At 35.9% G+C, this 15,786-nt stretch overlaps 1 protein-coding gene across 9 annotated transcripts in view; it reads right to left on the reverse strand.

Moving 5' to 3' along the window:
- PHF14 (PHD finger protein 14) overlaps nt 1-15,294 on the reverse strand; it is a 179,719-nt gene extending 164,425 nt beyond the window's left edge. For all 9 annotated transcript variants that reach the window (XM_024577288.4, XM_024577287.3, XM_045185200.3 and 6 more), the window contains exons 1-3: nt 15,126-15,294; nt 14,529-14,639; nt 6,215-7,008 (exon numbers count right to left, since the gene is read on the reverse strand). In XM_024577288.4, coding sequence (XP_024433056.1) covers nt 6,215-7,008; nt 14,529-14,639; nt 15,126 — 906 coding nt within the window. In that variant the 5' untranslated portion in view covers nt 15,127-15,294. The remainder of the gene's footprint in view (nt 1-6,214; nt 7,009-14,528; nt 14,640-15,125) is intronic.
- Between the last annotated feature and the right edge of the window lie 492 nt (nt 15,295-15,786).

Genomic DNA, 15,786 nt, shown 5'->3' on the forward strand with positions numbered 1-15,786 from the left:
CCTATGTATGTGATGGCATAGTTACAGACTCTATAATCCTCAAGTGTATAAGGGGAATTCAGAAGTTCCAGGGTCACCCTCCTACTGGATGACAGACACAGGAGCACCTACCTAGGTGTATCTGTGTAGACGGGTACAGAAAACCATCTAAAAAAGGATTCAGGGTGACTAGTTGCTAGAAGTCAGAACACTCTACTGGGTTTATGTCAAGAAATATCTAGTGTAAACTGGTAATAAAGATACCAAGCTAATTGTAATATAGGAGAAAGAAAGATGTAATAGATAAGTATAAAAAGATAAAATTTCAAGAAAGGGAAGAGTTTGCTTCTTTTCATTTAAACCTTCTGCATTATGGATTTAAACTTTAAAGGATAGTTAACAAAATGATGATTCTTGTCATATTTAACAGATTGGTCTTTGTATTATATACAAAAGATGGCACTTGAGTCTATATATTTTCATTTAAGAACCTAACCATATTCAGAAATAAAAGTAATAAATTAGTTCCATATTATACATTCACCTAATATATTATTTCATATTAATTGTTTATATTTTTATATTCTTTTAAACTGACCAAATTACAAGGTAATAATAGCAATTTATGACATGAGTGACACCCGAATGTCACAATGACACTTTCAATATATTTGTTTAATACATCTAAACGTTCAGTTGATCTGAAATTAAATCAGAAATGAATTCAAAAGTCAACAAGGAGGTATGACATTTCTCTTGAGAATTCTAGTACTTTTATACTTTGCTTCTTTTTGTTATAAAAGCAAAGTAGTTAATACATGGCAAGCAAATAAAGGTAAAAACTTCCTAAAAAGAACACATATGTTTGACAATACTTTGGTACAGTGAGCAAAAAAAAACCCTGCCAGATTTTCATCCCATTAGCCGTGTTTCAATGTAACAGCAATTGACTTAAGAGTAAAAAGTGCTTTGGTTTCATTCTCATTTCTCATTTAATGGTTATTGAACCTTGAAGCTGCAGTTTTCTCATCTGTAAAATGGGATGATAAAAATAATACCTATCTCTTGGGGTTGTTGTGAGAATTAACAACATAATGTGTGTAAAAATGCTCCTGAGCACTGGCTGGTGTGGCTCAGTGGATTGAGCACCAGCCTGCGCACTGAAAGGTCATCACCGGTTCAATTCCTGGTCAGGGCACATGCCTGGGTTGCGGGCCAGGTCCCCAGCTGGGGGTGTGAAAGAGGCAACCAATTAATGTGTCTCTCGCATATTGATGATTCTCCCCCTTCCTTCCCCTCTCTAAAAGTAAATAAATAAAATCTTTTAAAAAAATGTTCCCAAGACACACTAGGTACTAGAGAAAGATTCATTCCCATTCCTCTGTACTTCTTGTAGGTGGGTCAATAGAGAAACATGAGCTGAACATTTATTACATCGTGAATCTTCCTTGGAACCCCAAAATAAAAGTTGTAAGCCTCAATGAACATAGTTACTGTACCTTTTGCACAGACTAGGAAAGGACCTAACAACCAGAGTTTGACGTCTCAGAGGATCCTCATGTTTACGGGCTTTGACAGTATTTCTCTGGTGGAATTGCAACAAATCAGCCCTTCAAAAAAAGGTTTATCCATATGGGAAACAAGTAAATTTCTAAGGGTCAGAAAAATTGACATTAACTGGTAGCTCTAATTCCATTACTTACCAATTTTTCTATTTTGCTCAAAAAAAAAAAAAAAACCAACCAGATTAAGTAGCTAAATTATATCTGCACCAACTTCTATACATATTATCATTTAGAGGCAGAGAGAACAAATTTAACTGGTATCTCTGGCCCTCTGCTCCCAATCATTAGAAACTCTTACTAGAAATGTAACACTACCCCAATACAATGGTTGACAGGCTAAGCTTCAGTGGGAAAACCTAGTAATACATTCTCTTAAAAAATTATGCTCCAAGTGTCTTCAATAGATCAAACATGGGTTTAAGCATCCTTATAACCAGAGTATAAAAGCCAATGTAGTATCAATTTTTATTAGCATATTTCTAAAGCTGTCTATTATATTCTAAGTTTCTGTAGAAAATAGTTAAGCTAACATTTTCACTACAATATATTAGTTGAAAATAGTACTTTTACATAAAAACAGAAATTGTGACAGTCAGTTTCCAATGGCACAAGAGTTTCCGACTAGAATATAACTTTAATATTACAGAAGGACTTAAAGGAATCGACTGGTGATTGTACGAATAAATGGGACCCTACAGTAAATTAATTATAGTAAATAATCTCATTTTTCCCTGGGGACTTAAAAGATATACGAAAAATGATGTTACTGGCCAGTAGTCTCATGTCTCGTGGCTCTAAAATATGTTTAGTGTTCATTTATGTGTGTGCCACATAGATGATTATAAATAATGTACACAACAGGGTAAATTCTAAGTTGCGTGTGTTTTTAATAGAAGGAAATTCCAGCACACTTCCCGTAAAACCAGAATGAAAGAAATCTGCTGACCTACAGAGGAGAAAAAAATTAGTATAGCAAGAAGTTTGACCCATCGTTCTTCCTCTATGTTTTTAGAGAAGGTTAAAATCTTAAGAATCTCAAGTAATTTTTGTACAGTGTTATAAACTGATTTTTTTTGGACTTAAGAGAAATTTGTCTTATTTTGAAATATGTAAAAAGGCAATTGATTAGTAAGAAGCCCTAAACACAGTGGCTATTTATAAATTTGAGCCAAATTTGTACATTTTAATTAGCAAATCAGAGGACAATTGCATTTCTTCACAAGGCAAGACACTGATATCCATTTAATGTAACTGAATCTTTTATTTAAAAAAGACTTCCATCTGAAAATTTCTATTATAATGACTTTTTGTCATATATTAATTCAAAGTTCTAGTTTTAAAGTCCTGAAAAATGAGGACCAGTCTCTGAATATACTACACAGCCCTCCCAAAAATACCTGCTTCAAGAAACCTTAGTGAATCTCAAAGCTGCAAGAGAAAAATTTGAAAAGACACATAACCATATTCTTAGGGGGTTGTTCAAAATGCACCAAATTCAAAAATGCCATACTACCACTGACAAAGGCAAGTGTCCATATGCAAAAAATGCCCAATTCTAGAACAGTAGTTCTCAAGATATGGTCTGAGAACTCTCCTTTAGGGAGGTCTACAAAGTAAAGACTATTTTCATAATAATACTAAGGTTATTTGCCTTTGTCACTCTCTATCATGGGTATAAAGTTTTTCACAAGCTACATGACATGGGATGGCATTATTGATCTGACAAATTATGTACCTCCATATGTCTAATTTTTTGAAGTTTCAGAGTTTTAATTTGAAATGGTAAATATTGATATCTAGCCTACATAAATAACTGGGATCTCAATAATCTCTTCAAACCTCACTTAAAGGTATGTTTATTGATTTATAGAGAGAGATTGAGAGAAAAAGAGAAACAGATTGGCTACCTCCCATACATGCCCCAAATGGGGATTACACCTGCAATCTAGGTACAAGCCCTGAGTGGGAATCAAACCTGCAACCTTTTTGGTGCATGGGATGATGCTCCAACCAACTGAGCTACTTGGCCAGTACTGGAGCCTCAATAATTTTTACAAGTGTAAAGATGCCCTGAGATCAAAATATTTGAGGACCCCTGCTCTAGTATTTTTAAGGTCTGTAGCATAGATAGGTATGTTAAGGACATTAAGAGCCAATAGTTATAAAAGGCCCCTTCTCAAAAAAAAAATCAAATTCTCCTAAGAAACTTCAAAATGATGAAAGTTCCTGAGCATCATTTACATGACATCTAACATCCTTTCCCTACAAAGTACCTCACATAGCAGCCAAGAAAAAAATATACCTGCTTATAAACTAAATATAACTCTATTACATACTGCTAAAGCCACAATTTAGCTATCTCTACTACAAAATAGTATCTGAAAACTTAAAGTAAAAGCAGAGAAATATAATACTTCAACTATAATCAAATATATACAGATGGACTAATGGACCCTTGGCAAGGTATAACTACCAAAAATAGCCAGGAAGACACAAGCATTAGCTCTAAGGCAACAAGGATTACTTTTAGTCCTCTTTTTACAAAGCTAAGATCGTATGAATAGGAAATTTAAAAACATAAGATAATCTCAATTGATTCATTTTTTAACTTACTATCTAATTTGTCAAATTGATTAGTTTTTAATTAAAATTTAATACCTAATTTGAGTAACAGTTAAATAGAACTAAAATAAAAAATATTGAAGAATTTCAGTAATAGTCTTGGAAGGGAAAACAGTTATCGGGCTTTCAGGTATAATATTATTCAGGGAAAATTAACTTTCTACAAGTTCTTCAAATTTCTGCATAGGGGACCGCAAAAGAAAAATTAACATAAAATAACGGAAGAGGAATTAATTCAGCTAATTAAGAAGAAAGAAGGCACTTTTTCCAAGAAATGCTCTGGAATCTCATTCCTTTGGGACTGTTAATCTAAATATATCAAATCCCATTATTTACGAAAGTCTCTTCTGATAGGAAAAACAGTGCATGTGGCCTTTAAATGCATCATAAAAATAGTCTACAACCTCTTAAGCAACACATTATGTATTACAGATTATGAACAAATGGATAATGTACAGATTTTATGTGGCAAATTTCTAAACATATGCAGGTGTTCCCCACACCTTAGCACAGATCTAATCCACACTGGCTCTATCATTAGCCAGCCTACTTTGTCAGACTAATAAAAATGAAGTAAGGAAGTGATGCTGCCAAAGGCAAAATTATTCAGTAAATACAGATGTAATACTACGTGCTATAAACTAAACTGGATACATGCCTAAAAATCAAATATGAACAACTGGACTTTCCATAGTTCTATTTCCATAAATTGGCATTGAGAATATGGAATTGCCTGTGCTGTATCATTATAAATACTATATTATGTTCCAAATGACATTTTCCTTTACCTAAAGATAAGAATTAGGAGAGCAATAGAGGCAAGCAACACTCTTCATTTGAAAGTGGGCAAACTAGCAGTTAAAAAATTGTTTATAATCTAAAATATAACCTGTTGTTTCATCTCTACTAACATATAGCCCCTCATAGACTGCTGTACATTAAGAAAATCACCAAATTCTTAAATAAAACTTAGTTAAGATGGATAATCACTGCTATATAAAATTTGTAATCAGAAGAAATGTAAAAAAGCAAATAAAGCATAAAAGAAAAAATTTTCTACCAGTTTAACCTACTGCAATGGTATGAAGAAAAAAAACCAAAAATTAAGTGATTGATCAAGTGAAAACATGAATTTTCATGACTATAAACATGCTAACAAAATGACAGACTTAATTATTCTAGTTCTACATGTGATGTAACAGATATATCTACATGTGAGAAGACAACTCAATCTTTCTTTTGAAGTAAAACATATACATAAACACACAGACAAAGAGACACAGATGTGTTTGGCTGAAGAGTCTTGAATGTTGCATCTCGGGCCCAATGGATAAACCTAACTTTCAGTAGTAGAACTTCAAGTGGAGGAACTGAGTCATTACTGTAGTTTTATAACAGAAATGTTTGTTTTATGATAGAAATGTTTGTTTTCGTTTCTTTGTGGAGAGAACTTATTTACTAAATACATGTAAATACATAGTTGCACTTACTTCAATGCATCTAAGCAAAGATTTGGTGACTATTCAGATGATGGTGCTACAATTGGTGAAGAAATTAACCTTGAAAATGAATCTCTAAAAGTCAGACAATCATTAAGCCGTTGGTTGCCCTGATCTAAAGTATTCTAAAAGTCTCACCTTTTATGTGGATATGAATATAACTAAGTTAGAAAGAGAAGCGGCCTTTCTCATAATCTAGTTAGCACCATTCAGCAGTCCTATGAACAATGGGGTGAGAGAATAGATCGGGGAAAAAAAAAACCCTACCATTTCCCAAGTCTATGGATATGAAAATATTCCTCTAAATATATAGACTGTGAGCTCCTTGAGAACGATGATTGTGAACTCCTTGAGAACGGTGACAAACAGTAGGTACTCAATAAAGGCTGGTTGGTCAAATGAATAAATGCTACAGTTAGGGCGCTCATTCACTCCCACAACGTCTATAAATAGGATTTCAAGGAAGCCACTCAATATAATTAGTAGAATGGTTTAGAGAATTCCCTTTTCCCCAGACAGACAGATATCATAAAAATTGGGTTGATCTACCTCATTACTCTTGCTTTGAGATAATGTCAGGCTATCATTGGTCAGTTCCTCATCATCAGCACTGTTTCTGCTAAGAACTTTACTCTTCTTTTTCTTGCAACCCCCTTCACTGGCAGGGCTGCTATGATCTTCATCATTGCCTTCATCATTCTCATCCTCATCACTCCCACTTCCCTCATCTTCATCATCCTCATTGTCTCCATCACTTCCTTCTTTCTGAGATGCAGATCTTCCTTTTCTCTTTACTACAGTGGGTCGCCAGTCATTGTCATCTTCACTGTCATAGTCATCCATGTCATTCAGTTCTTCCATGGATACAAAATCCAAAAGGGGTCGATTTCGACGAAGATTCCACTTTTTTGGCTCACTGACTTGTTCCTCTGTAGCTGTTGTTGTAGCGGGGACTGAAGGAGATGTGTTAACAGCAGGAGGACTCGTGGCTGGTGAGGGGGCAGCAGCAGAAGCAGCCACATTATCAGATACTGTTGCTTTTTCTTTCTCCTTCTCTCTCTCCTTCTCTTTCTCTTTTTCCTTCTCTTTCTCTTTTTCCTTTTCTTTTTCCTTTTTCTTTCTAGGTCTTTCTCCATTTTCTTCTTCTTCCTTCTTTTCCATTTTAACTACCTGTTTTTCTGATGACAGTATTTCTTCCTCCGCAGAATTTTTAAGTTGTTCTTCTTTTACTTTAATGTCTTCATTCAGTTCTTCCTCTAAAACATTTTCTTCAGAATCACTACAGGAACCTTCTCCACTGTCCTTTGAGGGGTCTTCACTTCCATTACCACTCCCTTCAGAATCTGTTGAAAATATGAGAAAAAAAACCACACATATGTATATACATACACACACACACACACAACGCTGACACAAATGAAACCACCAAAATCTGTGAGTAACTTGCAAAACAATATAAACAAATTTAAGTCAAAGGATGGTAGACATTACTAACCTGATTAAATAATAAATCAATGAAGTTGGTGTAATGGCTTCAGTTCAATATAGTACTAATGAAGATGAATATATGTAACTCTACACTAAAATATACTTTAAAGAGAGGAGCACTGTTTTGTCACAACACATGCTATATCTGGTACCCTAGAGGCATTTTTTCCTAAAAGTAAACATCATTCTTTTTAAATTGGGCACTTGCTTTTGATTTTAATTCAATTATAATAGAATACACACCAAATTTTTCTTCCCTTGTATTTTCCTTTCATAAACTTTATGGACTTAAAAGCACTGAGTCACAATCAGAACAAGAAAACCCTGGCCCAAAAAACTTTGTTTTCTCATGTCATGCTTTACCCACAAAAATTAAACATCGATATTTATGTTGGTCACCTTGTATCATATCCCTAATATAGCAATCAATTTTAGAAGCACCAAGGACACAGATGAGAAGAGACGATAGCAATGGCACAGAAAATGGAAATTATAAGAGAACTTATAATTCCTGTTGAACAGAGAACTTATTGTTCCTGTAGAACAATTTTCCTGTTTATTAGGATACTTACTAGGGTATCAATAAAAGGGTCACCTAAACGTTCAAAAATTCTAGGCAGTAACTGCTATATCCCCTAGATTGAAAGAAATGATTTTTAAAAAAACTGAGCCATCTTGGAAATGAGCATCCACAACAGTCACTAAAAAGATAGGCTAAGGACATTACAGAGTTCACATAGGGCCATAAGCCTTCTAGTAAGTTTCTTCTGTTCTTGCCTAGCACACCCCAGGCCCTCTCAGCCCAGAACTATTCAGTAACCTAATCATCTTTATGCCTAATCAAATAAATAAAATTCTAAAACTCTGGGGGGAGGGACGAGAAGGAAGAGAAAAAAGGAGGAAATGGAAAACAAATCGGTCACAGTCAGATCATGGCCAACACCAATAGTGAAACCTGCAGGGTGATGAATATTTTGCACCAATAACCAAGAAAAGGGTTATAATAAATGATTTTAAAAAGTCTATGATTCCACACCATTTTAATTTCTGTTAGCCAGCCTTAGCCTGTATTATTAATTGGGCATTAAATATAAAAGAAAGTTGTCTACAATCAGTACCTGGTATTTAAATAGCTCAGAAATCCTTTACAAATGGCTGATTTAAAAATATCCTGCTAGTTAAGGCACATTTAAAAAAAAGACTAACATTTGGCAGATGTCGACTGATCTTATAAAATCATTGTCAATCTCTACATTATCATGCAGGTATCCATAGCTTATTCAGGACTGTTGTGAAAAAACTCTCTCATCCTAAACAATCTTGCATAAATTTCTGCAGTAAAATGTACCAATATTTATGAGTATGATCAATAAACACCACAAACAAACTCCTATCAGTACCAGTCAGGTTTTATCATCAAATAACCTTCTGCCAAACTTAGAAAACATATCTGGATTTGTTAGCTCCTTGGATTTCAGAAAGTATGTGGGCCCAATATCAATCACAAAAAGGTGACTTCTTTCAGTCCAACAGCCCTACAAATCATTAAGAAAATTTTGATTTTTTTAATACCACTCACAACAATTAAACCTAATCTACCAAGAAAAACTACTTCTGGTAAAAAAAAAAAAATTCTACATATTTTTAGATAAGGATGTATTGAACAGTAAGTACAGTTGACTAAACCCTTCTAAGGAGAAAAAGAATCGTTGTGCACGGTGACTAAAGAGAAGACAAATCCCTTGCAAGCAGTGTCATAATTAAAAGAGCCAGGAGATGGAGAAAGGGTACTTTTCTTCTGGACTCATCTTCTAGAAGCCTTTCTAGAATTACCTAAGAAGTACTCCTAATTATTTTACCAAGAAAAACATAACGATACAAAACTAAGATTAACTGTAGCACAAATGTGGGGACCTGATCAAAACTGAGAGGGATCCAACTGAGCTATTAGTAAATTTTACAAACGTCAAAAGTTTTTAAATTTTGTTTTGGTAGTTATTGCCAACACAAATCAATTAATTAGTTTTCAAAATAGAGGGAAGTTTAGTTGTTTTTCTTTTATAATCATGCCTGAATAAAAAGCAAATTTTAAAAGATTGAAGTTCTTTACATTTGTTAAAATATCATTAGAAAATTGTGAGATTCTTCCACAAATCCTAATCCTCGTAGCTTACCGAACCCTTCCTTCTCTGAATAGAACATACTAGCCATACTCCACATACTCCATCAGGAATAAATATGTCAAATTTCATTTTCCTTTGATCTCTGAAAAATAGCTTCATCTAATTAGTCATCACTTCTTTTTGGTACATATGCAGTTGAAGGATGGAAATAAAAATATTTAGTTACAAGCACAGCTTGGTAATAATGGCAGTGAGAAAAACAAAGAGTCCTTGGCTATCTATTTTTTTGTAGGCTGCAAAGAAAAATTTCCTATCACTAAGAATGCAAACACAGACTCTCTGCCATATTCCAAATCTATCACTCTTACACCCTTAAAAGAAAAAAAAGAACAGCCTAGAGAAATAATCTAAATACTTCAAATATAGCTAATCTTAGGCATAAGGGCTAGTGAATTCTAAGTCTGTAAGAAAAATTTTTATACTAGAAAAAATATTTAAAATTGAATTCCTTACTTTCTATTCAGTTAAACGAAAGGTAACCTTTCTCACACACACACTATATCAAAATCTCTCCCATCAATAGCTATTTCAACTTATAGAAAGTTAAAGAGTTTTTTTACAGTCACAGAATTAAAAAAACAACCTTCAAAAATCCCTTCACAATATTCAATGCTTAAGTTCTCTTCATGATAAATACCAAACTATAAAACCAAAAACAAAACAAAATCAAAAAAATAAAACAGTATAATTTAAACCAGAGTTTTATATTAGCTTTGCAATATAAAGAATCATCTTGGCTCATCAAATCTAATTATTTAATTATTCTGGCCATTGATGTAGCCCAACAGCGATTCGTATTATAACTATACACAATAGACAATAGACATATCACCACATTATTGGTTATTCAGTTACCATCCTGTGACCATTTTGACAAACCCTGTATAGCAGGGGTGTCAAACTCATTTTCACTGGGGGCCACATCAGCCTCATGGTTGCCTTCAAAGGGCCGAATGTAATTTTAGAACTGTATACATGTAACTACTCCTTAACAGTTAAAGAAGGACTCAGTGCTGCCGCAGGGTAGAAACAAGGTGCAGGGCCAGATAAAACAAGGTGGAGGGCCAGATTCGGCCTGCGGGCCTTGTGTTTGCCACCTGTGCTGTATAGCTCTATTTAAAAAGCCAATCAGTCAACACAACTCACCCTCTAGTTCCAACCTTGACAATGTTGTGCCACAGTGGATATTTGGCAGTGTCTAGAGACAGTGGTTGCCATGAAAGGACAAGGGTTGGGGGTGTCAGGTAGGAAAGATGCTCCTGGCGTTTAGTAAGGAAAAAACAGGGATACTGATGAACATCCCACAATACACAAGACAAGTCTCCACAACAAATTACCCAACACAAAATGTCAGTAGTGCTGACATTAAGAAACCGTGGTCTAGCAAATAAGACCTCAGTGTGACCTCATTCTACTTCCCCAGGCTCATCTCTTCTATTCTTTTGTTTAGTCATGATCTAAGATTAATAAACAACATTTTCCATCCTCTACACTTAATGTTTCCCCATCAAGATTTCATTTTCTACTTTAACTCTTATGTCCTCAATGAAATCTCCTAAAATCAATCCTATATAGTCTCATATCCTTTGAAAGACCTTGAACTCTGTAAGTTCAAGGTATCAATCATGCTTTGTATCGTCTATCCACTATTTCATTTAATTATTCTAATATTATCACTATTTCTTTGAATTCACCATAACATCCAGAAGTGCCTTTAAGCAAAACTACAGATACTCAATGAACATATCTTAATCCACTTACAGTCAGATTAAGCACAAAATAATACCAAAGCAAAGTCTCAGCCTGAATCTTCCAGTTAAATTATTTTCTAACAATTTCACCTAATTAACCTAACTATGCCTAAAGATATAAAGTTAATCACCTTACTTTGACCAGAGGGTGGGGGGGACACAGCACTGCTATTTTGTCTTGTTTAGTAAAAGTAATATATGTACTTTTCTTTAAAAAGATTCCATTTATACCACAGATTACTAAATGTAATCTACCCTGGCCCTAATCCTAGGTCCAAGTCTCAAATATAACCACTTTAACTGGGCCAAACCATGAAACTGCCAATATTTGACAGTTTTGTATCTTAAAAAAGTGGTAATTTTGTATGGTTTCATCTAACATTCCCACACATGGTTTTTCTGGTGGTTATCACCATAAACCTAATATACTTATATCCCATTTTAGCACTTATTAATTTTTAAGTTTATTTATTGACCCTTCTTAGTCAAAAGTGAGAAATTTAGCTCTACCTTCACATTAGAGATAAAAGATAATCTATTTTCAGTTCATAATTTTGTAATTGTAGAGGCTTATACTTATTTTTTAATTTTTATTTATTGATTTTAGAAAGAGAGGGAAGAAGAGAGACAGACAGAGAAAGAGACAGAGAGAGAAACATCGATTTGCTGTTCCACTTATTTATGTACTTATTGGTTGATTCTTGTATGTGCCATGACCAGGGATCAAACCTGCACCCTTGGCATATGGGGATGATGCTCCAACCAACTGAACGACCTGGCCAGGGCAAGGTTTATAATTGTCAACTTGCCAATTTTTCTGGCAGATAATTTTTGAGCAATATTCATCCTTTTCGATTTTACCATTTGAGGAATACATGAATAAAATTATGTTTACCTATAAGGGTCTTAAATAAAACCTTTGTCTATAGAATTGTCTACATTTATTCTTAAAGCCCAACAGAAATGTGAAGTTTTGTGTCAGAATCTCAGATTTCAAAATAAAGATCAGAAGAAACCGAAGCGCAGAATTCAGATAAAAATTGAAGCCAATCAAGCCAAGCACTTTAACATTAAGTTCTAAGGAAGTCAGTAGTAGTTCGTTTAGTGAATAATTTCTAGAAATTGATTTGAAGGAAGCTATGATCGACAAATGGTTACCTACTGTATTTCCACTTTCAACTTAATCCCCTATTCTTATGTAGGCTTGGGATTCCACAATGTTAACATGTTTGAAAACCAGTGACGAATCTAATGTCTTATTTCATGTAAGAGTCCACTATCTCAGGCAGAGAAGATTCAAAGAGGAATCACTGGTTATCGAGAATAAGCCAACATCTCAGCTATGTGAGACACCAATGCACCTTAACCAAGAGCAGAAAATAATATTCAATTTCTACTGACTATGAACTATTTTAAAGAAAATCATTTTCTACTGAACTTTCATTTATAATAACATCAAGAACTACACAGATAAATTTTGACCTGGGGTCACAAATTTAATAACCCCAGAGGCCAGGAAAATAAACTACAAGCACGGCCAACTAGGTATTATGACAAGAGGGTACAGAAAATATATAGATTTTTAGTACCTTTAGATTTTTTTAAATGAAATTATCAGCTAACAAAACTCATCCTACCACTGACCACAAATAATAGATAACTCCCATCAACTCTGATTGAGATTTAACAAAGTCAGGAATCTCTATTTAGCTTGATACCATAAATTATTTTGAGAAAGTAGTTTGTACCATTCCACTGCTTTAACTCTTGTAAAAGTGATACCTGTGAATAACTCCATTTCAATAAGCAAAAAGAAAAAAAAATCTACAAAATCAGAATTTATTGCCACAAAAATAATTATGCAATACCTAAAGAAATTAAGCTTTGGAGTTTTTCTTAGAAAGGTATTCGAGTAAGTCATAATTTCCGAGTCTCAGCTATTTTTGTCACACTTTACAATCTGGATCATAATAAACCGAAACAACATAAAGAATATTCTCTGCCAAGGTTTTACCAAGAGAACTAAAGTATGTTTGGATTTTACACGTGCCCTTCCCATTCTTTCTCTTCTTTGGAAGTACCAAGCGTCAGTGAATCAACTAAATGGAAGATAAAAAGAGCAGCAAACGTTAAAAAAAGCAATCAAGACAAACTAATTTTGATTACTGGAAGGGACCTCAACTAGTCATCACAACATCCAAGTAGTTTCAGTTTGAGATTACATCCCATCTCTTTTTATGATCTAAGTAGAGAAAAGATTGTAAATTTTGGAATCAAAAGATATGGATTAGATCTATTATGGCTTGAGTGACCTTACGCAAGTTCTTTAAACTCAGTTCCTCTGTCATATGTAAAATAACATCTCCTTCTCTAAATTACATTAAAAATTAAATGAGATTATAGAAACAAAAGTTCTCAGTAAATCACAAGAGAATTCTGATTGCTGGTGCTCTTAAATGTAATAGTAAAATCACAATCTAACTTCATCCCTTCCTAACATCCCTAGCAGGGAAAAGAAAGAAAGGAAGGCAGGCCAGCAAGGAGAGAGATATGACTAAACATAGAAAATTCTATGGAAGAATATTTTTAAACTGTTAAGAGGATGAAATTGGAAGGGCTTTCAATCCTCACTTTATTTAAATTTCCACTCAAAAGGGGCAGAATTATAAGTAATTATTGTTCGCGTGCATCTTGGTATTTTTCATATAAAACATTTTAACATAATTTGTGTCCATTTCTCAGATTCCTGTAATTAAAACTTCAGATGTATCTCTCTCTATATGAGTTACAGTGAACAGAAGATACAAAGTACACCATACTTTTCTGTATTTTCCAATTCTGTACAATGTGAATACATGACCTTTTTAAAAAGTTCATTGTTTTTAAAAATCACAAAATACAGAGCAAGCATGCATGCTTTACATGTCAGAGATTTGTGAAAGGCCCAATCCACAAGGTCCAGCAGCTAGTAGGAAGCACAACTTTTTTTCTCTAGTCAGTTTTGTTCAGGTAAGGGAGCTAATACACAAAGTACAACTCCCCTCCAGAGCGCCAAGTGATCTGAAAAGAGAACCCTGCGCACGAGCAGTTCATGACTCACATTACTCTCAGGATAGTACTCTACCCAGTGGTATCTCTCAATTTCCCCTCCATCCGTGAAATAAGCATAAATATATTTTCAAGTAAAGAATAGAGAAAATGTTTTTGTATCTTTGGAATAAGTCCTCTGCTAGCTCATTATCTAAGTATCAACAGAAACAAAGGTAACAATAGAACCTAGTCATAGGATCTTAGGGAAATGTAGGAAATCAGATGGACAAAATAAATGACATTTATGTGCTTTAAACTTTAAATTGGCATTTTAATCAAAACCAATTAAAAAAAAGTCTGAAAATAAACCCAACTCCAGAAATCTGAGAAAGGGAAGAGAGAAACATTTACCTGAGGCATCTCCAACTTTAAAATCACTGTCATCTGAACTATCATAATCGAGAGCTTCTAGCAGAGAAGCTGCCAAAGGCTTCACCTGCCTCCTCTTGGAGCTGCGATCCACTGTTAAGGGGGGGAAAAATACAGCGTCATTCAAAATCACACCAAGCACAGGGGAGGGCTGTGGTGCTGAAGGAAGGTACAGAAGACCTCGTGCAGAGAATCTTTATCTAATCCACTTCTCAGCAAAAGGTGTTGGGGGAGGTTGGGGTGGGAACGCGGGCTCGCGAAGGCCGGGCCGCAAGGTGGGCAGCTCCAGTCACTAGGTGAGGTGAAGGCGAACCCAGGCTGGCCGAAATCGAAGCTGACCCTCTTGCACACCGTGTGAGGTTTCGGTGACTTGCTCATAATCCCTCATTTAGACACCGTGACAATCAACAAAAAGAAAACGCAAAACCCAAGGAATAAAAGAAGCCGCGATCACTCCCGCGGACCGTGAAGGGGAAGAGTCCACGGAGCACCCCAACCCCCGCCCTGGTGTCCCACCGACCCTGACTTCTAGAAGAGCTGAAACGGTTCTTTCTCCGCGCGGAGGCCTCCGACACTTACTAAGGAATCCGTGAAGTGGTCGTTTGGAGGAGAACTAGAGACAGGCTGCGAGAGCCCAGGCAGCGCCGAGGTCAGGGACTGAGACCGCGGAAACAGATCGGAAAGATGCTACTTAAAATCGGCGGAGCCGCCGAGCGGATCGGGGCATCCCAGGTGCACCCCTGCAGTCCCCGCCCGCACCCCACCCCCCGGCCCGCCCTCCAGTCTTCTCGGAGCCGGCCTGGCCGCTCGCGCCCCCTTCCCACGGCGCTCCCCGGGCACCGGCGCCCTCCGCTGCAGGCAGCGTGGCCAATCCTGCAGGCCTGGAGAGTTAATATCCCCCGTTAAAACTGTTAGGAAAAAAAAAAAAGAAAGAAAAACTTTATTAGCCCGCACCAAAAACAACAGAAAAAAAAAAAAAAAAAGAATTTGCACAGTCTGGGGCCGATTGCAGAGACAATAGGGAAAGCAACGACCCGGATACAGCTCGGGAGGGAAGGAAGTGAAAACACTAGGCAGAGCAGGGCCCTAAGTGCAGCAGCAGCCGAGAGCGCCTGCGCGGGGCCCGCAGCCTCTCTCCGCTCAGAGAGGAACCGGACTGAGCCGAAAGGGAGCCGACGGCGAGCCGAGACTGAGCAGGGATCCAGCCGAGCGGAGCCGACGAGTACCGGAAGGAACCGAG

The sequence above is a fragment of the Desmodus rotundus genome, chromosome 6, assembly GCF_022682495.2.
Source record: "Desmodus rotundus isolate HL8 chromosome 6, HLdesRot8A.1, whole genome shotgun sequence".
Classification (NCBI taxonomy): Eukaryota; Metazoa; Chordata; class Mammalia; order Chiroptera; family Phyllostomidae; genus Desmodus; species Desmodus rotundus.